General features: G+C 38.8%; 1 protein-coding gene across 8 annotated transcripts in view; it reads right to left on the minus strand.

Moving 5' to 3' along the window:
• Window positions 1–21,436: 21,436 nt before the first annotated feature.
• Window positions 21,437–26,815, minus strand: part of RUNX1T1 (RUNX1 partner transcriptional co-repressor 1) — a 146,347-nt gene continuing 140,968 nt past the window's right edge. For all 8 annotated transcript variants that reach the window (XM_021673499.2, XM_021673496.2, XM_021673495.2 and 5 more), the window contains one exon: window positions 21,437–25,393. In XM_021673499.2, the coding sequence (XP_021529174.1) occupies window positions 25,118–25,393 (276 nt within the window). In that variant the 3' untranslated portion in view covers window positions 21,437–25,117. The remainder of the gene's footprint in view (window positions 25,394–26,815) is intronic.

Below are 26,815 nucleotides of genomic sequence, written 5' to 3' on the forward strand. Positions count from 1 at the left end.
TTCGGATGCCTCTGCTCCCTCTCCCCTTTACAAGACCAGGGCTGGTCTGGGTGCCCTACTCTCAGCTGGCCCTGCCCAGCCACCCAGCCACCCTGGACATGGTCATGTCCCTCTTCCATACCCTAGGCCCTGTGAGGAGGCCACTGTGGGATGGGGTTGACCTCTGCAGCCTACCTGGGTTATCTGGGCTTGGCTACCAGCCATGTTCTTCATGTACTGATTTTATTTGACCCTTGGAGTGGTGGGTCTCATCCTTCCTGTCTTGGCCAAGAGCGCTGAGGGCTGCCTCACTGCAAACTCTCCCTCCAGTGTCAGTGATGGTCGTCCTTGTCTCAGAATGACCAGGGGCCAGTGTCTGACCAAGGTCAAGGGGCACGTGAAGGGGTGGCAGGGATGGCTCTGAAGCAAAAACAAACAAAAAACACCTCTTGGACACAAGAAAGGTGGTGCTAAGAGGAAAGTTCATAGCCCTAAACACTTACATCAAAAAGACTGAAGAGGATAAACTGACAATCTAAGGTCACACCTCAAGGAACTAGAGAAACAAGAACCAATGAAACTCAAACTCAGCAGAAGAAAGGAAATAACCAGGATCAGAGCAGAACTAAATGAAACTGAAACAAACAAACAAAAGTAAAAAGATAAATGAAACAAAATCTGGTTCTTTGAAATGATAAATAAAATTGATAGACTATTACCAAGATTAACCAAGAAAAGAAGAGAGAAAATCCAAATAATTGTTAGGAAACGAAATGGGAGATATTACAACTAACACCACTGAAATACAAAAGATTATTCAAGGGTACTATGAACACCTTTATGCACATAAACTAGAAACCTAGAAGAGATGGAGAATTCCTGGAAACATACAACCCTCTTAGCTTAAATCAGGAAGAGTTAGGTACCCTGAACAAACCAATAACAAGCAGCATGATTGAAATGACAATTTAAAAAATACCAGTAAAAAAAAAAGTCCAGGTCCAGACAGATTCACAGCAGAATTTTTTCCAGACATTCAGAGAAGAATTGGCACCAAGCCTTTTGACACTGTTCCACAAGAGAGAGAAAGGGAACCCTCCCTAATTCATTCTATGAAGCCAGCATCACCCTAATACCAAAACCAGTAAAGGACATAACCAAAAAAGAAAACTACAGGCCAATATCCCTGATAAACAGACACTAAAATCCTTAACAAAATACTAGCTAACTGAATCCAACAACATATTGAAAAGATAATCCACCATGATCAAGTGGGTTTCATACCAGGGATACAGGGATGGTTTAACATACACAAGTCAATAAATGTGATATACCACATAAACATAATTAAAAACAAAAATCATATGATCACTGCAATAGATGCAGAAAAAGCATTCAACAAAATCCAGCATCCCTTTGTGATTAAAACTCCCAGCAAAATCAGCATACCAGGGGCATATCTCAATGTCATAAAAGTCATCTATGACAAACCCACAGCCAACATAATACTGAATGGGGAAAAGTTGAAAGCATTCCCTCTGAGCACAGGAACAAGACAAGGATGGCCACTCTCACCAGTCCTCTCCAGCATAGTACTGGAAGTCCCAGGCAGAGCCATCAGACAAGAAAAAGAAATAAAGGGCATCCAAATTAGTAAAAGGGAAGTCAAACTGTCATTGTTTGCTGACAATATGATCGTTTACATCGAAAACTCTAAAGACTCCTCCAGAAAGCTCCTAGAACTGATAAAAGAATTCAGCAAAGTTTCCAGATACAAGATTAATGTACACAAATCAGTAGCTCTTCTATACACCAACAGTGACCAAGCAGAGAATCAAATCAAGAACTCAACCTCTTTTACAATAGCTATAAAAATAAAAATAAATAAATAAATAATAAAAACATTATTTAGGAATGTACCTAACCAAAGAGGTGGAAGACCTCTACAGGGAAAACTACTAAACACTGCTGAAATCAATCATAGATGACACAAATGAAAACACATCCTATGCTCATGGGTGGGTAGAGTCAATATTGTGAAAATGACCATACTGCCAAAAGCAATCTATGAATTCAATGCAATCCCCATTAAAATACCACTATCATTCTTCACAGAATTAGAAAAAACTATTCTAAAATTCATATGCAACCAAAAAAGAGCTCACATAGCTAAAGCAAGACTAAGCAAAAAGAACAAATCTGAAGGCATCACATTATCAAGTTTCTAACTATATTATAAGGCCATAATCACCAAAACAGCATGGTATTGGGATAAAGATAGACAAATGGAACAGAATAGAGAGCCCAGAAATAACCCCAAATACGTACAGCCAACTTATCTTTGACAAAGCAAACAAAAACATAAAGTGGGGAAAGGACACCCTTTTCAACAACTGGTGCTGGAATAACTGGCTAGCCACATATAGGAGATTGAAACTGGATCTTCATCTTTCACCTTATAAAAAAATCAACTAAAGGTAGATTGAGGACTTAAATCTAAGACCTGAAACTATGAAAACTCTAGAAGATAACGTTGGAAAAACACTTCTAGACATTGGCTTATACAAGAATTTCATGACCAGGATCTCAAAATCAAATGCAACAAAAACAAAGATAAACAGTACTTAATTCAACGAAAGAGCTTTGTATGGCAAAAGAAACAGTCAGCAGAGTAAACAAACAACCCATAGAGTGGGAGAAAAATCTTCACACTCTATACATTTGACAAAGGAATCTATGATGCACTCAAACAAATCAGTAAGAAAAAAACAATCCTGTGGAAAAGTAGACTAAGAACATGAATAGACAATTCTCAAAAGAAGATATAAAAATGGCCAATAAACATATGAAAAAATGCTTAGGGAAATGCAAATCAAAACCACAATGTGGCTGGGTGGTTCATGCCTGAAATCCCACCAATTTGGGTGGCTGAAGCAAGAGGATTACCTGAGGTCAGGAGTTCAACATCAGCCTGGTCAACGTGGTGAAACCCCATCTCTGCTAAAAATACAAAAGTAGCTGGATGTGGTGGTGTGTGCCTGTAATCCCAGCTACTCAGGAGGCTGAGGCAGGAAAATCCTTTGAACCTGGGAGGTGGAGATTGTAGTGAGTCGAGATTGTGCCATCGCACTCCAGCCTGGGTGACAAGAGTGAAACTCCATCTCAAAACAAAACAAACAATTTTTGGAAACTATTATTCTAAGTGAAGTAACTCAAGAATGGAAAACCAAACATTGTATGTTCTCACTGGTATGTGGGAGCTAAGCTGTGAGGACGTAAAGACATAAGAATAGTACAATGGACTTTGGGGACTTGGGGGGAAGTATGGGAGTGGGGCAAGGGATAAAAGACTACAAACAGGGTGTAATGCTCGAGTGATGGGTGCACCAAAAATCTCACAAATCACCACTAAATGACCTACTCATATAACCAAATACCACCTGTACCCCAATAACCTATGGAAAATTTTTTTAAAAAGAAATGACTTTTAGAATCTCACCCAGTTTAGATCAGGGAAGTAAATAGAGAAGAGCAATTGCTTCGGAAGTGGAATCAAGAGAGAAAAAGCCAAGAGAAAATGAGGAGAAAAATCAACAGTACTTAGTTAAAGTGTCCCTTTTTTGTGTGTCTGTATTCACTAATATACATAGGAAGTAACATATTAAATAGAACTGAAGTAATATGAGGTAGTTATATATCCTCCCAGATTCTTCTGGTGCCATTAGAAGCTGCAAACAACATGGCACTATACGTTTCTATGAGGCATTGAAATACAAAGCCACTACAACCCTAGACATCCTAAACATAGTCAAAATATAAAAGTCCCTCATGATACTAACATTGCAGACCTCCTGAAGTTTGTTCTAACATGCTCTATCCTACTGACCAAAATTTTTATAGTTGGAAAGATTATTTTTAAATTATAAATCTGCTATTTCACTGAATTGTAAATTATGTAAGTAAAAATCTTTAGAAGAAGCATAAAGTGAGTAGTTCTCTCTGAAATCACTAATACAAAAGTACTGCATAACAGGTATAATCATAAGAATCTTCCTACCCAATTCAGTGTGCCAAAGCCAGTAAAAATATTTATGTATTTAGAACTAAAATTCTATTTTCCTCATTCCAATCAAGTAGGACAGTAAACACATCTAAGACAAAAGATAATTTTTTCTTTTTCCATTATGTTTCTTTTTTTCTCACTCCTTCTCTCTCATGCACAAGCACATATGCACACAATGCATAGACAAACATGCTTCCTATTTAAAGATATATTTGCCGATTGGGATGTGTATCCTTTTCTCACTAAATCCTATATGTAGTTTTTATAAGGTAGCATTCCATCAGGAGATGCTTCATTGGAAGAAACAAAGAATGCTAGAATCACATAAGTTTGAGAAGCACTATTTGCCATATCATATTTCTGGAAATTTACAGTGCATATTAGTGTAGTGAAACCTTCCAGAGATCTTGAAGAAAAAAAAATTGTTTAAATTGGAATATCCCAAATTTAATTGACCACAGACTATTTTTATACCTAATACCCAACACAACATTATAGTAGTCAGGATATGCTTGGTCATGCCATACTAACAAGAAGCCCCAAAATATCAGTGACTTGCATTGTAAAGTTTGTTTTTCACTTAATGCTACATATTTAAAGTGGTTGTGGTGACTCTGAGGAAGGTTATACTCACTGTATCCACTCAGATAATCAGGTGAGTTTTTTTTCTTTTCACAATCACTACAACAATGATAAAGAAATTCAGCAAATCATGCACTACTTTTAAACTTTCTCCAAGAAGTGACGTTCTTTTTCTTCTTCTTCTTTTTTTTTTTTTTTTAGCCAACCCCATTGGCCAAGGTGAACAATATTATTGCTGTGCCAAATTCAGTGTCAGAAAGGAAGGCTAATTCTACCATGTGTTCTGAAGAGAGAGAGCCAAATATTTTTGGTGAACAGCAGGACTACCACAAATAACACTTTGGAAAATGCTGAGCTGAAGAAACAGCTTTGGCACCTGTTATTCAATCATTCAGTGAACATACAAAATAAATGCTCCTGGCAAGATAATAATCCTGGGATTTGCCCAGTCTGTCAGCGTTGCCAACTTGGCTTCTTGGCTTTACCAGCTGCATAATGTGGTCTGTTCCAAGGGAGTTGCCCCATCTGTGACTCAAACACTGCCCTTTGCTGATGTTGCTTCCTGGCAAATAATGGCCATGATAATAACATAGAGCAATTGTTCACCCATCTGCCTTGAAAGCTACCAGCATTCCAACATACCTTATCTCTTCTAAACCTTTCTATTTTAGTTCTTATCTCATAGTCTCTGTCTTAGTGTAGTCAAGCTGCTATAACAAAATATCATAAACTGGGTGACTTAAAAACAACAGAAATTTATTTCTCACAGTCCTGAAGGCTGGGAAATCCAAGATTAGGGCACCAGCAGATTTGGCATTTTTGACATTCATTATAGACCAGGCCCATTTCCTGGCTCATAGATGGCACCTTCTCACTGTGTCCTCACATGGTGAAAGGGGCATGGCAGCTCTCTTAATACTACATATTTAATGCGGTTGGGGTGATTCTGAGGAAGGTTATACTCACTGTATCCACTCAGATAATCAGGTGAGGTATTTTTTTTTTATCTTTTCACAATCACTACAACAATGATAAAGAAATTTATCTCTAGGACCTCTTTTATAAGCGCACTAATCCCATTTATGAGGGCTCTGCCCTCAGGATCTAATAATCACTTCCCAAAGTCCCCACCTATTAATACCATCACCTTGTGGGTTAGCATTTCGACATATGAACTTTGGAGTAACACAAACATGGAGACCATAGCAATCTCCAATATTATTTTCAGAAAGGAGCTATTAATATGTTACTTGTCAGAGACCAATATATCATAGTGGTCTCCATCCATTACAATTTAGACATGTTCAAAATAATATTAAATAGTATAAAGGGCTGTTTCCTTATCTCTAAAATTTTTAGATCTAGGAAAGTCATTTCTAAGGAGGAGCCTGCTCAAAGAGAGGAAAGAATTCCATGTAGATAGGGCTTGATTTTGCTTCCCTGGCTTCAACTCCACCACTTCTGGATTAATCTCCCTTGCATACTTGGATTTATTATATGACTTTGCCTATAACAGAGGTTCTGTGATTAAATAAATATATTTTACCTGTTGATGAAATGTTCTTTAAGGTCCCTTTCAGCCTTGACATTTTAACTACTCCAATCACCAATGAGAAGAGATATTTGACATTCAGTATAGACAGTAAAAATGGTCAGGGCAGCTGATGTGAGTTGCTTTCCCAGGTAAACCATGGTTAGCCCAGTTTTAGTATGTCTTTCTGATGATAAGAAGGGTTACCTGCTCCCAAGAATATGAAGCTGTGCTGATTTTTTTTTCGCTTCTTGGTCTGCTGTGTGACACTAGTTATTATCCACAAATCTGAGGAGCTTAGCTATTTCCCTAAAGAGACACAAACCACTGGAGTCAAATTAAAGACACAGCTGGTACAGAATGTGCAGAAGGTCCAGACCCCCCATGTACAGAGGTGATCCCCGAACTCCAGTGCAGTCTTTTCAGCTCCATCTAAATCTGACTTAGGTGATGACACAAAGTATCCAAAGGATCCTGAGATCAACTCCTTATTGAGGACTGAAGGCTTAAATCCATCCAGTTTGAACAATGAAACTTAGTATTTGGATGTTCTTCACTTCCCATTCCTTCTAATAGTTCTTTTAAATGAGGCCACCAAAGTGTACTATAAAGATCATGATCAAAGGCTTTGCATCTGCACAATTTACAAGGCCAAAAAGTAATCCCAATCCAGTAAACTGAGGTAGATTAAACCAGTTTGCTTCTGTTAGGTTAATCAGTCAATCTCATCTAAAAATGAAACTTCCAAATATGAAGTTTCATTTTTCTTTTCTTTTCTTTTCTTTTTTTTTTTTTGAGATGGAGTCTCGCTCTGTCACCCAGGCTGGAGTGCAGTGGCACAATCTCGGCTCACTGAAACCTCTGTCTCCAGTGTTCAAATGATTCTCCTGTCTAAGCCTTCAAGTAGCTGGGACTACAGGCACTAGCCACCATGCCCAGATAATTTTTGTATTTCTTTAGTAGAGTCAGCATTTCACCATGTTGGTCAGGCTGGTCTCAAACTCCTGACCTCAGGTGATCTGCTCGCCTCAACCTCCTGAAGTGTTGGGATTACAGGCATGAGGTACTCTACCTGGCCAAGAAGATTTATATTTCTGGTTGTTAATATTATTCATACCTAAATAAGCAGAATCTGGGTTTCTTTCTGTTCATTTTAACACAAAGATCCTCTCCAGTATATGGCAGCAGCCAAATCCAGCTATCATATTTATTCAGAATGAACAAGAACTGAGAATTATCTCTTCATATATATATATATATATATATATATATATATATACACTTTGGGTTGGGATTTACACTCATTGTCTAAATGAAACCCATTAAGAATCTCACAGAAGATTCAGATGGCAACAAATTCTAAGCAAAATGCTGGATGCTGCTCCATCCCAATTTTGGAACTCAGTTCTATTTATCAAGACCAAAAAAGTGAAATAGGTTGGTGAAGATAAGTTAGTTGTTCACTAAATTGTATCTCATTTCTTTCTGGGCACAAGATTATACAACACAATCAAGCATTCTTTGCACTTAAATGCAGTTATATGAGAGCAAATTCTATTCAATAGATTGTGGGCAGAGTGGCACATGCCACTCCCAGGCCTGGCCTCCTACACACAGCCATCTGTTCTCCTTTCCCATTCTTTCTCTAAATGGAGGGAACTCCAAGAACCTAAAGAAAGGAAGAGATAAAATGCAGAAGGATCTAAGTCCCTTAGTTGCACATGGATGATAAGTGAGCAATAATGAGTAGACTGTTTCCTAATTATTAAATAAACTGGAAATGTGTTAAGCCTACCTCTGAAATTTTAGAGTTCTTTGTTGCATCAGTTATTTTGTCTTGACTAACCGGCTAGTAAAACACAAGGAACCAGTGATGATCTGGATCATATTGCCTCCATTAATATTCCTGGATAATAAGCCAATACATAATAATTATTAACACATCATAAATATAAATGTGAATACCTGTTTGTGGTAGTCTAAGGACAGCTTACATTTTTCGAGCATTCTTCATATTCCAAAAAATATATACAATTTTGCTATCCCTATTTACAGATCATAAACGAAAATCCAAATGATTAAATAACGGGTAAAGATCCAAATCTGTCAGTAAGTGATGGACCTTGAACTCAAATCCAACATTTTTTAATTTCAAGTCCTGAATTGTTAAGCACTAAGCCACATTGCTTCTCAGTTCTCACACTCATCCTGACTCACTTTTCTGACAATCATACATTCAAATTGACCTGCTTTATCACATCAGAGTATGCCTACCAATTGATATGATTCATTGTACTTGGTATTTCTAAATTCTAAACCTGTTGAAAATTATAGCTTTGAAGTTTAAATCTATAATCACCAAAGATCTTGCTTGCAAGTAGCATAACCAAGTTAAGCTCGTTTAAATAGAAAAAGAGTATATCATAACATATTAGGAAACTCAGAGGCTTCAGGAAGCTTATCAGATTATATCCAAGAACAATTCCCAAATCGTACACTGAGCCTAACCAGTAGAGGTGCTTCTGGGTACAGGCATGGCTGGTCACACAGTGGCCACTGCATTTGTGCATATCATCACCATCCCAGGGACATCTGCCATTACTGCTTCAGAATGCCTGATATCTCTCTGAGCTCTGCCACTCTCATGAGAATGTGGATTCTATGAAGCAACTGTACCTCGTTCTTACGTTTTTCCCTTCTGAATAAAACAATTTCAGGAGAATAGCTCTGTTGGGTAAAGCCTACATTCTAACCGGAGGCAAGGAAATAGAGTTCTGGCTTCCACCGAGAAGGTAGATCTCATAGTGGAAAACTCCCCAAACATAAGAAGTCTGTTTAAAAGATTCTTGGTGACCAAAACATAACATATTTCCACTGAAATGATAACATAAAGTTATATGGAAACCAAAATTATGGGGTAACAGAAACAATGCTTTTTTTTAGAGGAAGCTGGTTCAGAGAGAGCATAGAGCAGAAGTCCAGTGGGGAAAAGCAGCAGCCTCAGGAAAGACAGGACTGCTGCATGATGACTCCTAAGTTTTGGTGAAGTCTGGCTGTCCTCACTCTAATTGGTTTCCGTGTACTTTTATGAGGTCTCTGCAGTTCTTAAATGGCAAGTTCATAAATACATGCCAGGCAGTAAACACCTTCAAAATATTGACATGAATAAATAAATCTTAGAGTAAGGTTCTCAGAGCTAGTATAAGCAGAAAAATAGCTCATTAAAAATATTATTAGAATAGAAAACTCATAGGAGATTCAGGAGACTTAAAGGAGGGAGTAAGATAGAGAATTCTGTTTTTACTCGATCTAGAAAGAACTCATACGTAGTGTTTAAGAGGATCTAACTTAGCCCACACGATTGATTTGAATTCTGGCTCCACCCATTGACATCACTTCACTAAGTTGTAAATTCCATGAAATTATGGGTTATGTCTCACTCACATTTGTGTCAATTATAGTCTCCACCTTGCCACATAATTTAGCAGTTAATATTTTTTAATGAATTCTTTCAACTGGTAGTGGCAAAAAAAATGGATTTCATTTATTTAAATAGAACAAGCAAGTAACTAGTTAGCAATTGGGAAGAAAAATGCATTAACAATATGAGTTTCCAACAACTACAGAATGCTTGGGTTTATCATTTCTAGCAGGGTTGTTTTAGGGAATCAATTTTGTATCATTTTTAATTGCCACACTTGCACAAATTGGCCTCAAAACACCATGTAATGATTACAATGGCTATAAATCACATTGACTGTGACATTCCTGCTTCTAAGTCCAGAAGTTAGTTAATATATAATATTCACCACTCTCTCTCTTTCCAATGTTTGTGTCCAAACATTGTTTCTTAAGTAGCCATATTGATTGTATTGATTAATACTCCTGGTAGAAATGATGAAAAATATCGATTTGCTCTTGTAAACCTCAGCTATAACTAAAATATCTAGAGTATTGCTTCCTTGAACTCCATAAGAGCTCTCTTCTCAGACTTCTTCCATTCTTGCTGATTACATCTACAGATGGAAATCAGGTGTGAAAATCCATTAAGCTACTTCACAACAAGACAAACTTTGACTCTTATTGAACTCTCATGTTCTCTCTTCCTTAATTAAGGCACAAGAACATTTTACCATGGAGAGCGAATGACTTAGATTATGGATCTTATTCCTTCTAATGGCATGGATCTCACCCAATTGGGGGATAATACATTTCTTACTTCATTGCTTTGCAAAGAGCCTCTTACTCAGGTTTCTTCCAAGGGAAGAATAAAGAGCATGGTTTTACTCATAAAGAGCTTTCAGTTATCCATGCCACAAAAGAAAAACGAAGCATACAGCTGTTCTCCCAAAATTATAACATCTTTTTTCACTAAACATTTTAAAACACAAATAAAGAATACCATTTAAATGAGTTAGTGACATAGAATCTTATTTTAGAGCTGGAATAACCTTTAATGTTTGCAGCACAAGAAAGCAGTTGTGAGCACAGGCTTTGGAGTCAGATGACCTGGGTTAAAACCTCAGCTTCACATTTACCAGCTGTGGAACCTTAGGCAATTTACAAAACATCCTGTGCCTCAATATTTTCTTCTGTATACTTTTAGTTACAACTATATAAATGAATAATAAAATATATACACAAGCTTAAAATAAATAAAAATAATAAAATATAACAATAACGGTAATGCCTTTCTCATAGGCTTGTTATGAAGGTTAGCTGACATTATGCAATCCATCACTCAGCAGTCAATACATGTTCACTATTTTGCTTTTCACATTCTATGCACTTCTGTCCCATAGAGGCATAGCAAGTTGAGAGAAAACAACAACAAAAAAAACCAAACAACTTTTTACAGCCTTTCCTGATCTTTAGTAATGAGATGAATAAGCCTCAAATTTTTTGTTTTCTAAAAGATTTACTGACAATGTGAAATGTGAAAAAAATGTCATTGATCTCCATGGAGGAAAAAAAAAAACCAAAATGCACAATTGATTCAGACTGGTAGTTTAGTATAAAGATGCAAACAGGACAGTCTTAGTGGTTCACGTTTGCCAGTTTATTTTCATCAAACATATTCACAATCGCAGGATCACTAAATGAATATTCAGCCCACAATAGTTAAGCTTTTGTGAATTCCCAAATTAAAATGATTACTAAGAACAAAAAAATCACTATTACTAATATCCATAATAAAAACTGAATCTACTTACTTGTATAGAAGTAGACACTTTGTAAGAAAAAGGAGAGCATTGGGGTTTGAAAGCCTAGCAAATGCAAACTAGATTGCATTTTACAAAATATGGCTAGTATCATTTTCAATCAATGTTCAGGGATTCCAGGGAATCAGAAAAGGAAACAGAAGGAATAGTAGAGCCATTTTCACTCCTGGATTATCTTTCTGCTTGTCTTTATATTTAGATTTTTTAAATGCAGTAACAATTATAACAGCTATCAATCATTGGGTATTTACTATGAGCCAGGCATTCTGCTAAGTACTGTGTATGCATTATTTCATTTGATCCCCACAACATATATATGAAGAAGTCAATATCATTTTTCATATGTTTACAGATGAGAAAACTAAAGATGGAAAAGCTGAGCTCCTTGTCCAGGGTCCTAGAGCCAGTAAGCAGTTCATCAGTTCTTTGGCTAGGTCCAAAGCCAGGCTCGTCAGCCACTATGCAAGCTATTAATACCTCTAAATAAAGACGACACTAACTGACCAACCCAAAGACTTTCAGCTATCTTGTCTATCATGGAGCATTGAGTCTAGTGAATATATAGAGACTGATACCAGCTGGGAGAGCAGATGTGTGGATGAACTAACTCCATTCTTTTCCACACACTCCTTCTCCATTGCCAGATGTAGACCTCAGGCTGTAGTTCTCAGAAATTATCTTTCTCTCTGGATGCCACCGAAGAATAACAACTTGCTAATGAGGCACTTGCCTTAGAGGTCCTGATGCTAAGTCCTGGGGAACACGGATAGGCCATAAGATTACTCAGAGAAAGTAACCCCTTTGAAAACTGCTCCTTTACCAAAATCTTAAAGCTGCTGTGGATTTTACTGATTTCAAGCAGTTGAAAGGTATTCAACTACAGAGGGGTAGTATGCTATATAGGAATAAAGCTTCAAAAGCAGTCTTGGGACAATATGAGGTTTTCCTGCTTGTTATTATAATGACAAAAAGGTAACTTATGAGGTTTTTCTACTCATTATCATTATAATGACAAGAAAGCAACTTAACTTGTCTGAATCTCTTTTTTTTTTTTTTTAAGACACAGTCTCACTCTGTCACCCAGGCTGGAGTGCAGTGGTGCGATCTCTTCCTCCTGGGTTCAAGTGATTCTCATGCCTCAGCCTCTCGAGTAGCTAGGATTACAGGTATGCACCACCAGGTCTGGATTTTTTTTTTTCTTTTTGTATTTTTAAAAGAGACAGGGTTTTGCCATGTTGACCAGGCTGGTCTGGAACTCCTGGCCTCAAGTAATCTGCCTGCATCGGCCTCCCAAAGTGCTGAGATTACAGGCGTGAGCCACCACAGAAGGCCTGAATGAATCTCATTTAAAATAATGAAATAGTATATTTCATTTATTATGTGACAGATCTTTTGGATTTTGACGTTTGAAATTTGAGGCTTTTTTTTTTCATACAGGATCTCACTCTATCACCCAGGCTGAAGCACTGTGGTGCAATCACAGCTCACTTCAGCCCCTACCTCCTGGGCTCAAGTGATCCTCCCACTTCAGCCTCCTGAGTAGCTGGGACTACAGTCGCCTGCCACTACACCTGGCTAATTTTTTTCTATTTTTTTGTAGAGATGAGGTCTCACTATGTTGCCCAGTCTGGTCTCGAACTTCTGGCCTCAAGTGATCCTCTTGTCTCAACTTCCCAAAGTGCTGGGATTAAGGTGTGAGCCACCACACCCAGCCTCTGAAGCATCTTCTAGCCAATAAATAGCACCTTCCAATGTTTGCTGGACAGGCAGCGGTGATGAGGTATTTGTCGTGATCTGTGTATGTGCAAAAACAACTTGCAGAATGGATAGCAATGGAAACAATAGAGCATTTGCTCCCTGAATCCCAAGGCACTATACCAGAAAGTATGGGAAGACGAAAGATAGGAGTGCTTACAATGTGATTAAGATACAGAGAATAAATACATAAAATGTTTACCATGAATTCACGTTTAATTCATTGTGTATTCTCATCTACTCCCAAAAATGATTTGAGACAAAAAGAGGTTAGGTACTTTTGTCCAAGTTCATACAGTTAGGCAGACTGGAAAGTGACCTAATTCCCCACTCTGACTCCTCATTCTCCAGCTGCCCATGATGCTGGAGAAGCAGCACGGCACAATGGTGAAGAGCTCAAAGAATGGGACAATATTGTTTGTGCTGCAGAAGAGGAGGAAGTGGGGTTGTTGAGTCAACGGGGACTCTTCTCGCTGGAGAGGACCATCAAAAGCACTCTAATGGTGAAGAAGGTGTGGGCAAAGGCACAAGAAGAAGAAAGGTAATTTGTAGGAATTGTAAGTTATTAAGTAAGGCTGGTAAGGAAGTTTGTAAGGATAGTAGTAGAACACAGAGGTGGGGAAGGGAGAGGAACATTAAATCCAGACACTGACTTGCAGCCTTTATTCTGAAGACCACTGCTACGGCCTGAATGTTTGTATCCTTTCAAAATTCATGTGTTGAAAGCTAATTCTCAATGTGACAGTATTAGGTGGTGGGGCCTTGTAAGAAGTAATTAAGTCATGGCTGGGCACAGAGACTCACGCCTGTAATCCCAGCACTTTGGGAGGCCAAGGCAGGTGGATCAACTGAGGTCAGGGGTTTGAGACCAGCCTGGCCAACATGGTGAAACTCTGTCTCTACTAAAAATACAAAAATTAGTTGGGCATGGTGGCATGTGCCTGTAGTCCCAGCTATTCAGGAGGGCAAGGTGGGAGAATCACTTGAACCTGGGAGGCAGAGGTTGCAGTTAGCTGACATCATGCCATTGTACTCCACCCTGTGCACCAAGAGCAAAACTCCATGTAAAAAAAAAAGAAAAAAATAAATAAGTAATTTAGTCATGAGGACTTTGCCTTCGTAAGTGGGATTTGTGCCTTAGAAAAGAGGCTGAAAGGAGAGTGTTTGCCCCTTCCAGCATGAGAGGACACATAGATAGTACCATCCATGAGGCAGAGTGAGCCCTCACCAGACACTCAACCTGCTGATGCCTTGATCCTGGACTTCCAAGCCTCCAGAACTGTGGAGCAATAAATTTCTGCTTATAACTTAGTCTAACGCATTTTGTTATAGCAGATGGAATAAACGAACACAACCACTGAGCTGCCAATGAAGATTTCTGAATTCACCTACTTTTAAAAGTTTAACTTGGAGAAAACTGGTCTGTTAGGTGTATGTAGTTGGAGATGATAAGAAGCTAAGTTCTGTGTTTGAAAATGAAACACAGGGGAGAGACTGGTAAGATTTCTATGTGAGGTCTTGGTTGTGATAAACGTGATAGGGAAAAGGGGAAAACATGTTACAGAAGCTCATGTGAATAAATGCCTGTGAAAATGTTCAAATAAGTTTGGGAAATGTTGCAGTATACAAAACTACCTAATTATTCCAATGTGAGACTTTTCAGATCCTTTAGGGCAGTGGTCCCCAATCTTTTGGGCACCAGGGACTGGTATCATGGAATACAATGTTTCCACAGACCAGGGTAGGGGATGGTTTGGGGAAGATTCTAGCGCATCACATGTATTGTGTATTTTATTTCTATTATTATTACATTGTAATAGATAGTGAAATAATTATATAACTCACCATAATGTAGAATCAGTGGGAGCCCTGAGCCTGTTCTCCTGGAACTAGATGGTCCCATTTGGGGGAGATGGGAGACAGTGACAGATCATCAGGCATTAGGTTTTCATAAGGGGCATGCAACCTAGATCCCTTATGTGCACAGTTCACAAAGGGGTTCTGGATCCTATGAGAATCTAATGCCACCACTGATCTGACAGGAGGCAGAGCTCAGGTGGTAGTGCGAGTGACGGGGAGTGGCTGTAAATACAGATGAAGCTTCTCTTGCTTGCCCACTGATCACCTCTGCTGTGTAGCCTGGTTCCTAACAGGCCATGGTACTGGTCTGTGGCTTGGGAATTGGGGATCCCTGTTTTAGGGAATATAAATTATAACATGATTCATACGTTGATTATTGAGCACTTAACATTTTTTTTCCCCATAGGGTGCTTATTAATGACTTCTAGTTCCAAGTTCCAATGAGCCTTATTTGAGAAATGCTGAGTTGACTTGTATCCTAGTTAATGCCAAAGTTGCAGCTCTTTTATCTTTTATTAATTTTTATTCCAGCCTTGGATTATCAGCCTCAGACGTTTTATCAGCGTATTTCTATTCAATTTAATATTTTGTACTCAGAATCACAGGTCACAAGTTACTGAAATTAATTTAGATAACACCATAAGAACATTTTATGGCCATAGTGGTGCTTGCCCATAACCCTAGCTACTTGGGAGGCAGGAGTATTACCTTAGCCCAGGAGTTTGAGAACAGTCTGGGCAACATTGCAAGATGCTTTCTCAAGAGAGAAAAGAAACAAACAACATATCATGGAAGTAGGTAGGTCATAACTGATGTGAATATATATATAGCATATGCATGCATATGTATATATGTATGTTTGCTTATATTTGTATATGTATGTTTACACTGGTGTGTATAAATGTATATATATTTGTGTGCATATGTGTGTGTATTCCTCTCATTCAATTTAGTTCCACAAAACTCAGTGATAGTCATTAACTTACATTTGCTTTATGAGGAACATATTACATAGCAGAACAGTAGAAAATACCTTGCTAACATTTTTCAAAGTCTTTGCTAACAGAACAAAAAGAATATATTACTTGCCATTAGAAATTGGTGGTTTGCACGTGCCTTAATTTTACTGTCTGTGACTTTGTCAGCAAAATGCACAACTGTAATAAGGAGAGTTGTAAAAAGTTGCTGTTGGGTTTTTGCAGACTCTATCTTTCATCACACCTTTGGAAGCCAGATTTTAAATAACAGTACACACCATCTGAAACAAGAGTTTGCAACAAGTTTAATTGGGAATACAAATTTCTTTCTTTTTGTCAAAGACAATGTTGATTTATTTAACATAAACAATGATTTATTTACTTTTTGCACGCAATAAGTAAATAAATAAATAAAGTCGAGCCACCATCAGTCTTCTAAGAAAGGCTATTTTTGCCAGGTGCAGTGGCTCACGCCTGTAATCCCAGCACATTTTGGGAGGTTGAGGTAGGCAGATCACCTGAGGTCAGGCATTCTAAACCAGCTTGGCCAACATGATGAAACCCCATCTCTACTAAAAATACAAAAATTAACCAGGCATGGTGGTGTGTGCCTGTAATCTCAGCTATTTGGGAGGCTGAGGCGGGAGAATCACTTGAACCTGGAAGGCGAAAGTTGCAGTGAGCTGAGATTGTGCCACTGCACTTCAATCTGGATGAGACAGTGAGACTCTGTCTCGAAAAGAAAAGAAAAGAGAAAGAAAGAAAAGGAATAAAGAAAAAGAAAAAGCAAGGAAAAGAAAGAAAGAAAAGAAAGAAGGAAGGAAGGAAAGAAAGAAGAAAGAAAGAAAGAAGAAAGAAAGAAAGAAGAAAGAAGGAAAGAAAGAAAGGCTATCCTTATGAAACTCTCCCTGCCTCTGGAAAAAAAAATGCATCGGCTTATATCTTATGTTTCAGCAAAATTCAGGAGTGTGTTTCTTCCCAGGCAGCCCATGTTGGTTCTGGCACCTGTGTCTGTCCTTGTGGAGTTGCCTCTGAGAGGAGTGGCTCTCCCTTTCATTGCCTCTTTTTCGTTTTTTGGTATATCCTTGCCCTCATTTGCATGTTGTTTCTCCTGAGAATTTTCCCTGAAGTTCAGTGCCTCTAATAGATTAGTTATTAACTGGACCGATTTGGAAAGCTTTACAGCCACTGCCCTCTGCTCCCTGCTGACTACATGCCCACCCCAACCCTTTATCAGATAGGCTTAGGTCTCCAATAAACACAAAGCTAAACAAGGATGGTGATGGCCGTCGCCGTCTGTGGACCCTAAAGGTAACTGTATGTGTTGCTTAGAAGGAAACAAAAATGTCACAACCTGCCTCCTGCTTAGCGTGATCTCATCTCTACCACCTTTCTTATGCATACCCCCAACAGCTCCTAAGCCCTCCAGCTTGTCCTCACGTTGGAGCCTTCACACTTGCTCCCTCTCCTGGGATGTTCATGTGTCCCACTCTATATCATTCAGGTTTCTTCTTAAATGTCACTTTCTTGGAGGGTCTTCCTGGGTTTCCCAAATTAAATAGTACCACCCTCAAGCCCATCACTTCTTATTTCCTTATCCTGCTTTAGGTTTCTTTTAGCACTTATAATAATTAATTATTGAATTACATGTTTATCTTCTTCTCTCATCAGCATATGAGCCTCAGGAGGACAGGGATAGGCCTTGTTCACAAACATCTCCTTAGAGGTTTTGATTCTGGAAGTCAGTTTTTCCAGGGCCCCAAAATCTGGTTTTAAAAAACAAACCAGGTAATTTCTTTTCTTTCTTTTTCTTTTCTTTCTTTTTTTTTTTTTTTTGGAACAGGGGTCTCACTCTTTTTCTCAGCCTGTGTTCACACTCATGATCCTCCCACAGTCTCCCAAGTAGCTGGGTCAGTCACCCACCATCATGCCTAATCAGCCCAGGTAATTTGAAGCCACTAAGTTGAACAGCATTTGGGAGTTGTTGTTAGAGGCTTATTTTGTTGTTCATTTCTTTTGTTAGTTTTTAAAGAAAGAAACAAAAGAGAAATGTCTTTCCTTTCCAAGTCCAGAAAGCTATGACTCAATGTTGAGAATTGCCAGGAATCATTTACACAATAATTAATAATAATGTCAGAGGGAGGTGGAAAGCAAGAACTCCCTAAATAGTATTATCTCCAAGTAATTGGGAAGTGACTATGTATCAAAGTATATGCTACTGATTTATGTTACATGAAGCCTCATCAGGGTCGTATTTTGCCCATTTTCAGCTGTAATCACACATTTACATGGAGTGTTCCTTCCTTTTGTTTTACATTCAATCTATGTTATCATCACCAATTCCTCTTAAGTGATTTGGTGAGTTAGACTGAAGTGTTTGAGGAAAGTAGGGTAGAATCTTTAATTATAATGTAAACTGCCTGTGTTCATATTTTTCAGGTCAGCAGTAGGTCTGGACTGAGCCTATGTCTCCTGCACCTCAGTTGTCCCCAGCTCTGCACTGCTGGAGCAACTAAGGGGTGGCAAGTCACACCACACTCACTGGCCTCTGGGCCACACATTGCTGCGACTTTTGTTCAGAGAAAACAAGGGGAGCAGGCGTCTTGCTCCTGATTTAGGAGACGCTTCACAAAAGGGCCTTCATGGGATTTTAAGAAGGCAGGTGTGACCTGATTAAGAAAATTGTTAAGATAAGAAGAGGAAAATAGGGCTGGGTGTGGTGGCTCATGCCTATAATCTCAGCACTTTGGGAGGCTGGGAGTTGGAGACCAGCCTGATCAACAAAGCAAGATGCCATCTCTACAATAAATCAGAAAAATAAAACCAGCCAGGTGTGGTGGTGCATGCCTGTAGTCCCAGCTATTTGGAGGCTGAGGTGGGAGGTTTGCTGGAGCCTGGAAATTTGAAGCTGCAGTGAGCTGTGAGAGTGTCACTGTACTCCAGCCTGGGCAAGAGAGTAAGGCCCTCTCTCTTTAAATAAATAATTTTTTAAAAAAAGAAATAGTTTCAAAAATAAAAAGCCCCGTTATTTGTAGAGTAGACACATAGGAAAAGAGAGGGAGGGAGGGAGACCTAAAGACAGTGAAGGAAACTCCAAGTGAACAAAGGAGTGAGAAGAGGGAATGGAGATAGGAATCTGGAAGGTAGACGAGCACTAAGTGGTCAGGGGAGAGACCATAGGTCCTGACTGTACCAGTTTTCACTGTGGGCTGTTAGATGCCTAACGTATTTTCTAATGTTTTATTGGTGGTGTCTTATGTGAATAAATTAACAGAAAACTATAACAATTAACTATTTGTTTCTCACCAGTAACCATAGTCAACCACCACATAATGAACTGCACGGTTCCCTCCCCGCTTCAGCATTTATATCTTCTGATATTCAGAAACTGTGGTCACCTTGCCACCTCATCCCTTTCTGATTAAACTACATATGGCTCCATTTTCCATTTCTGACCCATTCCTCCAGCCTGTTAAACCATTTTCCTTGCTTTCTCTTCCTCCAGCCAATTTGTTCATTTCTGGGTAAAGTGACACCACATTATTCTAGCTGTAAACTCAAGGTTGTATTTACAACGAATAGTTCTTGAGCGCAGTTGGCTCTGTATTAGGCACTGAAAACGAACACCAGACACCAGAGCATTAGCACAGGGAACTAAAAGCAGAGATTCCTTCTTTTACCCACTCTCCGTTTTCTCCCCTTTGAATGTTATTTTTATCATAGTTAAGTTAGAAAATCATATTATCTTGATCTCAAGGCATTTTCATAGACTCCCCATGTGTAATCTCAAAGTTTTCAACAAATGCTATTTGAATCTGAAAATTCTGAAAGTAAAGATCTTTGGTCCTTCCTCCCTGCTTGTGTGGATGGAGAAGTGCGATGGGAAAAGACATGTCTGTATTCCTCTGCTTCCCCAGTGTGACTGAAAATAGACTGACCAAGGACAGGTTTAGGCAAATACAACTTTATTTATTCACCTTGGAATAAGGATAGAGATACCCATACAGAACAACACTCCTTTGCTCATTTCTTCCCCATCCATTCCAGGGAATAGCTGAATGTTCTTTCATGGGAGACACATCTTTGTATAATAATGTTATCAGATACATCATTAACACTTCTTTAAAAAATGATGTCCACCACCTGGAAGTCTCATATTGTTCACATAAACTAAAACCGTTCCCTATTTGTCCAACATATCCACTTGAATGAAAACGTCACAGAGGCATTTGCAAGAACTGCTTATAAGAGAACTACGTCAATGGGTTCCATTTCTATCTGCTAGTTTCTGGCCTTTTTCACTTTGAAGAGAAAATAAGATGCATTAACACATTAAAAATAGGCAACTTGGGTCAGGCTGGCCTTTCTTCTGTGGAAAAAAAGGAGTAACTATCAAGTTAAATATCCAACCCCAACTGTCAGAAGCATGGGAGTGAGGGTGTTTCCACTATTTAAAAAAATCTGTTCTTCTATTTTTCACTGGAGTGCCCTACCAAGTTCTTGGAAAAGCTACATTTCCCAGGAAGGCAAGTTAGAGAAACCAGGCCTTGGAACAGGGACCTAGCTGCCACAAGAAGGAAACCGAAGGGGCCCAATCCAATCTCCCATGTAACTAGCATTCACCTTCACGACTCTTCTCCAGACATGGGCTCTGACACCTGCTGTATTTTTTGCAATGTTTTTTTTTTGGGCCTATAAAGTTGGAACATTCAGAGGAAACAGGAATTTCTGCTACAATACAATATGTAAGATACTTTAAAAAACATCTGTTTTGAAAACTACACATAAAAATTAACAGCATTCATGGGGCATCGGAGATGGGTTGGGTCTTCAAACTCTAACCAACTTTGTAACTTGAGTATGAAAAAGTATGTGTCAGAGGGGATAACTGGATGTTCCAGCAAGTTGGAGACAGACATATTAACTACATAACCAAGAGTGCCAATGCTGGTGACTTTTAATTAGAGGATAGGGGACAAGGCAAATAAAGCAGCTGTGCATCATGTCAGCGGATCTGCCATTCAGGTGAGCACAAGGGAACCAAACAACCTGCCAAGAGTCAGAGCTTCATGAGGTTGGGATGAACCTCTCTGAGCAGTGACCCAGATTTAGGTACTCATTTCTAATTTTATCAAAACACAGCCAAAAGGGCCCCTGCTATCTATCTATGCAGCAGCTAGTTTAGGCAAGCCAAGCTCTCCTTTCCTATGGAAGGTTGTAATTCTCCTCCCACTCTTCCGACTCCTCCTGCCTGAGAAACATCCCCCATGAAAGAGCTTGACTTTTGCATAGTTCTGACATCATTCCCTACTCACCACGCATGGATAAGCCAACTCCTGTTACAGAGGCATGCTTTGTAGCTGAATAAACTCTATGGATCTGATTCAGCACCATGGAGGATAGACTCCCCAGGCTGGGGTCACTGGGTGGGCAACCATGGCACACTGAGGAAGAGGGAGACAGAGGATCCGGATTTTTTTCAACTTTTTTATTACACAGTAAAGAATACAACAATACCTGAATCATACTTTAAAGATTCACAGGTTGACAGACCATACATTACAGTCCAACTAAGGAAAAAAGGATAAACAAGAAACCACAGTTCAGACATAGTAGACTTAAAAGCTCAAGAGTATGCTGACAAAAGCATGATGCCTAGACCCCACCCCCCAGTGTTAGTCTACCATTAACTTGTGGTACATGTCTGAATTAAGTATTGCACAACAACTTTAATTTTTCACAATGTCGCAGAACCCAAAATAATATTTAAAAAAAATTACTTCAAATCTGCATTTCAACAGTCTCCAATTTTTTTCTGTCCCTTGAGGAATTCGGACAACATGGAGTCGCTTTCTTTCCCTAAGTATTCCAGACGTAGGCATGCTTTGCATAAGTAAACCAGCCTTGAAATTTTTAAATCCCCAAGACATGCACCTACACATAAAAAAAAAAAAAATAAGAAAAAAAAGACAGGTGGCCCTGTCACACATAGTCTCATGACAGAGAAAAAGAGAAAAGAGTAAGAGACAGAGATAAGAGATAGAGGACGCCCTATTCCTATCAGCGACCACCATTCAATTCTATCCAATGAAGATAACTTTTTTTTTAATGTGTTATACCTACAAATTATATTCTCACATAGCCTGTATATAAGTGACAAGCAAAAAAGGAAAGTAACAAAAGTTTTCTTTTCTTTCTCTTCTTTAGGTTTATGAGGTCTGCATTGTTACCAAGAAGTGATATGGTTTGCAGCTGTATGAGCTTAACTTTTGGTATCCTGGTTCTTTTGTGCCCATTTGGTTTGACTAGACCAGTTTTTGTTAGCTACTGGTGCAATATACATGCTGTCAGAGGTAGAGTGAAACTTTTTGCCACTGAGGAGAATGTAGCAAAACAGGAGGAGAGGAAGAGGAGGAGGAAGAGGGGAAGGAGGAAGAGGAATCAGAGATAGAGCTCAGAGTTAGGGATTTTTTTTTGTATTTGTTTTCACTCAGGGTGCCCTGAATTAAAAAGTAATGAGACGTACTGTACTAATCCTTATTTTACACACTAGTGTTAAGAATAACAGTGCTGTTTCACATACATCACAGCTTCTAGAGATAAAGACGTGTGGGTATGACACCTCATTTTTGGGATTATTTAACCCTTCGTAGCCTAGAACATATAATAGCTCTGTAAGAAAGGACTGTCCAGTGTCACAAGCAGACTAGAAAGCAGAGTGAGGTCAAAGGATTCTGGGAGCACCATGATAAAATATAACCCATTCAGAGCCTGGTTATGTGCTTTCATTTCACTTTAAGCAGGTGTGCTGGCAGATGGACTTCCAACATGTAGATAGATGTATTTACTTGCTCATCAGAACTTTCTAAACTAAAAAGTCATTTTAAAAAAATAACACCACCCAAACAAAATTAAAACCAACTTGTATATGAAAATACAGGGAAGAAATGCTTTAAAAAATGTTAGATTTAAGAGACTTAAAGCAAACCTTAGGATTGCCTCTATGCAGATACTTAAAAGCCACTTAAAAACAGTTTCCAAGGCCTACATTTAACCCCCCCCAAAGCTAATGGATTGCTTTTGATTTTTAAAGAAATGCCTGGTGTATATGTATTTGGAGAAGTGTCTTCCCAGCCTTGTAAACTTTGGTTGTCTACACAGCCTGCAGCACTGCTGACTTTCCTAAAGCACACAACCACATCCTGGGCTACTGTTTTCAAAACTAACAAGTAGTTCTGGTCTGGACCCTGGACAACGAAGGGTTAATGGATTCATACTATACCTTGCTGAACAAGTTTAACCTGCTGATCGTTTGGAAAATAGTACTGGTGCTTTTCAAAATTCCGATTTTGGTCCATCAGATCAGTCTTTGGCTGACTTCCCTTTTTGTAAGAATACTGTATAACCTGGCATTCAGCAGTGTTAAAGCTGTCAGTCTACACCTCAGCATTTGGAGCTTTAATGATTTTTATTTTTGTAAAATTAGAAATACTTAAACGACCTTACAGCAATATGCATGCACTGTCCTTTTTTTTTTTTTTTAAAGTAGGATATCTTGTTATTTTATTTTTTTTTAAAAAGTCCCTAAAAATGATTTAAAAAAAAAAAGAAAAGAAAAATTTCACGACTACTCTATGCTACAGCTAAACTTGATGAAATGGCTCTAGCATATTTAAAAAGAGTTTGCTCAAAAAAAAAAAAAAAAGCATGCCTAGGGAGTCATTGTGACAGTGCAAAATACATTTATGTACATCCCTCTTACAAAAACACCAATATGTTAGCATTCCGTGAAGCATGCTGGTTTTCAGGAAAAAAAATCCTATAAGAGAGTGAAATAGCAGCTCCGAAAGATAGCTTTTTCTTTTCTTGAGGACAACCAAAAAGAGTCTTTTTTTCCTTTTTTTTTTTTTAACCACTAGAGAAATATCACTAATACATACAGATATAAAAGCAGCATAGAAAGATACAGGTTTCTCACCAACTAGGAATAAAGAGACTAAATGTGGGCATATGGTTAAACTACAATGCATCTTCACATTTGTCCAACACATTTACAAGAAAAACACCATTGGGAAACCTCACAGGACAGAAGTGTTTTAACACCAAGAGAACTACTAGTTTTTAATTAAAAATCCAAACAGGGTGGGGTTGAAAAATTTTGGAAAGGGGCTGGAGCTGAAGCCACCATTTTTAAAATTACTTTTTTTCAATATAAAATGAATGAGCTGGAATAGACCCAATGTCTTACTCTGTGGAACCTTGCAAAAGTGAAGAAATGTTGAAGGGTTATTTAGGGCAGCTGGCTGATGTCAAAACTGCCAGAATGCTAATTAACTGCAGGCTGAGTCTCTTACTTCTCTGTGTGTGTGTGTGTGTGTGTGTGTGTGTGTGTGTGTATGTATGTGTGTGTATGTAGATATATATATATCCTTTTGTATTATGGCATTTTTTTTCTTGCTGCTGTATTCATACATCCCACTGCAAATCATCTTTCATTTTTCATTCTGTTGACCTGGATATTATTATTTCTTTTCAGAAACAGGAAAAAAAAACGAACATCTGTGTCTCCTTCCAATCTGCTGCACATCTGCGCATTTTGTAGCGGGTCTTCAAAGTTCAGTTAGCAACCCACGGACGCCATTCATCTTCTTGTTAAAATGTCTACTGCTGTATCCAATGCTCATGCCCTTGAGGGTTTTCTTTTTTTTTTTTTTTCCATTATTGTATATAAAGAACATTGTGACTTTTAATATTAGCATTTTTGCTTTCAACAGCAATTAGCAATCTCTTGGTTTGCTGTTTGGTAAAGCATCGGTTAATGAGGTCATCTAGTTTAAAATCCCAGCTACTTGAAAATAACAGGGAGGAGGTCAAATCTATCATTTCATGTTATATTCTCTGCTCTCTTTTCAGTTCTCTAAAGAAAAGATATCTTTGTTATCCACAATAAGTCATTACGACCCGTTACTGGCCCTCTGTGTTACTACCACCTCAAGATACAGTTAGGTTCTCTCTTGCTGAAGTACTGAAATAGGATAATTCATCTAATAAACAAACAAACAAAAAAAACAACTTTGAGCATCTGAGGATGAGGAATTGGTTTCGCGTTGGTTGTGTTGTCTTTCCTTCGACAGTTCTGAGTTCACGTCTAGCGAGGGGTTGTCTCTATGGTGGAAGGGGTTCCTGGGGTGGTTGACCTCGGAGTGGCTGCTGGTGGTGTGTCCATCGGGCTCCCAGCCCCGCTGTTGGGCGTGACGGAGGAGCTGACTGCAGGTGTGTCTCCCTGCTGCTGGGCCTGCAGGGTCTGTCCACAGATGTGGTGGTGCTTCTCCCAGTCTTTGTGCTGGCAAAATGAGCCACAGTATCGGGCTGTGTTACAGCCACTGCAGGTTTCACTCGCTTTACGGCCACAATTCCAGCAACTCTAAAGGAGATGGCAGAAGAAAGCAAGATCCCAAATTAATACACGGTTAAGGCAATAGTGTGACAAATATGTTAGGCATCACTGTAGTCTTATTTTAAAGAACTATAGAGTCAGGATGAAAAATCCAGGTGTTCACATATGGATATACACACTAAACACAGAAGATGCATGTTTTGGTGAGATGATTGTCTAAACTGTTCTGCCAACAACTACTATGGCATTTAACAAAGTAGTTGAAGACCTTTTAAGTTCTTACTGTAACATCCTTTCTTTTTAGGTTTGGTTATCTTTATACATAAATTCTCCATTCATTCATACTGACTGGCAATTACTATCTCCAAATTTTTTCCCAATATGTATACCACAATAGTCAGACACACAGATATATCTGAGCAGAAGCTTCTTCCTTTTAGATACCAAACCTTATCTCTATTGGATTCAAAGAAATGCAGTAGATAAAGGATTCTATTCCCTGCTCCTTCACAGACTAGGCAGGGTGAAGCAAAGTCCTTTAACCTCTGTCTGTTCTTAGTTCTTCCCACTGCAGCTATTTAGTGAACCTTACAACCACATGCTAGGACTGTGTTAAAATAACCCCCTTTACCTCAGTTCCCTGGAGGACAGGATCCTTTTTTTTTTTTTTTCCTCTCTCTCTCTGTATCTGAGGCATCCAGAATGGTGTCTGATAGGTAGTAAGTGCTCAATAGCGATTTGTGAAATGGATGCATTAGACTATGCCTAATTTGGCTTTTGAGAAATGAGAAATGCTAAAACTAGCCAAATAACAATTCTATTTGCACAGAGTTCTTTCCAGTCAATGGAGCTGCTCTGCTGCTCCTTTGTGCCTCAGCAACTCTGGGAAGTCAGAAAAGCAGAGAGAACTGGGGCTCATCTGGGAGTGATGAGAACAAAACTCAGACCCTAGAAAGTTCACTGCCAGTTGTGGGCAGTGTTTTGCAATACATGAGAAAATTAGGAATGAGGTTGCTGCCAGGACTTAAACTTTAAGATAAATGCGTCGTGAATTAGAGCACCAACATACTAGAGACAGAAGAGCACCTGTTGTGGATAGGTCCTAGGCAGGGAAGGAGGAATGAGGAGGAAACTAACCTTCAGGAGTCCTCCTATGAGTGTGGTGGGAGGGGGACTTCAGAAAGCTGACCTGAAATGTTTAAATGTTCCTAGATTCTTTGGCAAGACCTAGCCCATTATGCAAAGCTATAGTAAGTGATTTTAGCTTTAAGTTATTCAACTTTTTATTCTTTATCTTCATTGGTTTTGATTACGTCCTTGAAAAACAAACTTCTGACTACAATCTGGTAACCCCAAACAGGTGATGCTATGTGCTTGTGTGATAAGAAAGATGTTTAAAGCCCTGACATAGGGTAGATATTGCAGGTCTCCCTACTGTGTTCAGGTCTC

Source organism: Aotus nancymaae, unplaced genomic scaffold, assembly GCF_030222135.1.
Source record: "Aotus nancymaae isolate 86718 unplaced genomic scaffold, 86718_ANA_hifiasm-v0.15.2.pri h1tg000036l, whole genome shotgun sequence".
In the NCBI taxonomy this organism is placed as follows: Eukaryota; Metazoa; Chordata; class Mammalia; order Primates; family Aotidae; genus Aotus; species Aotus nancymaae.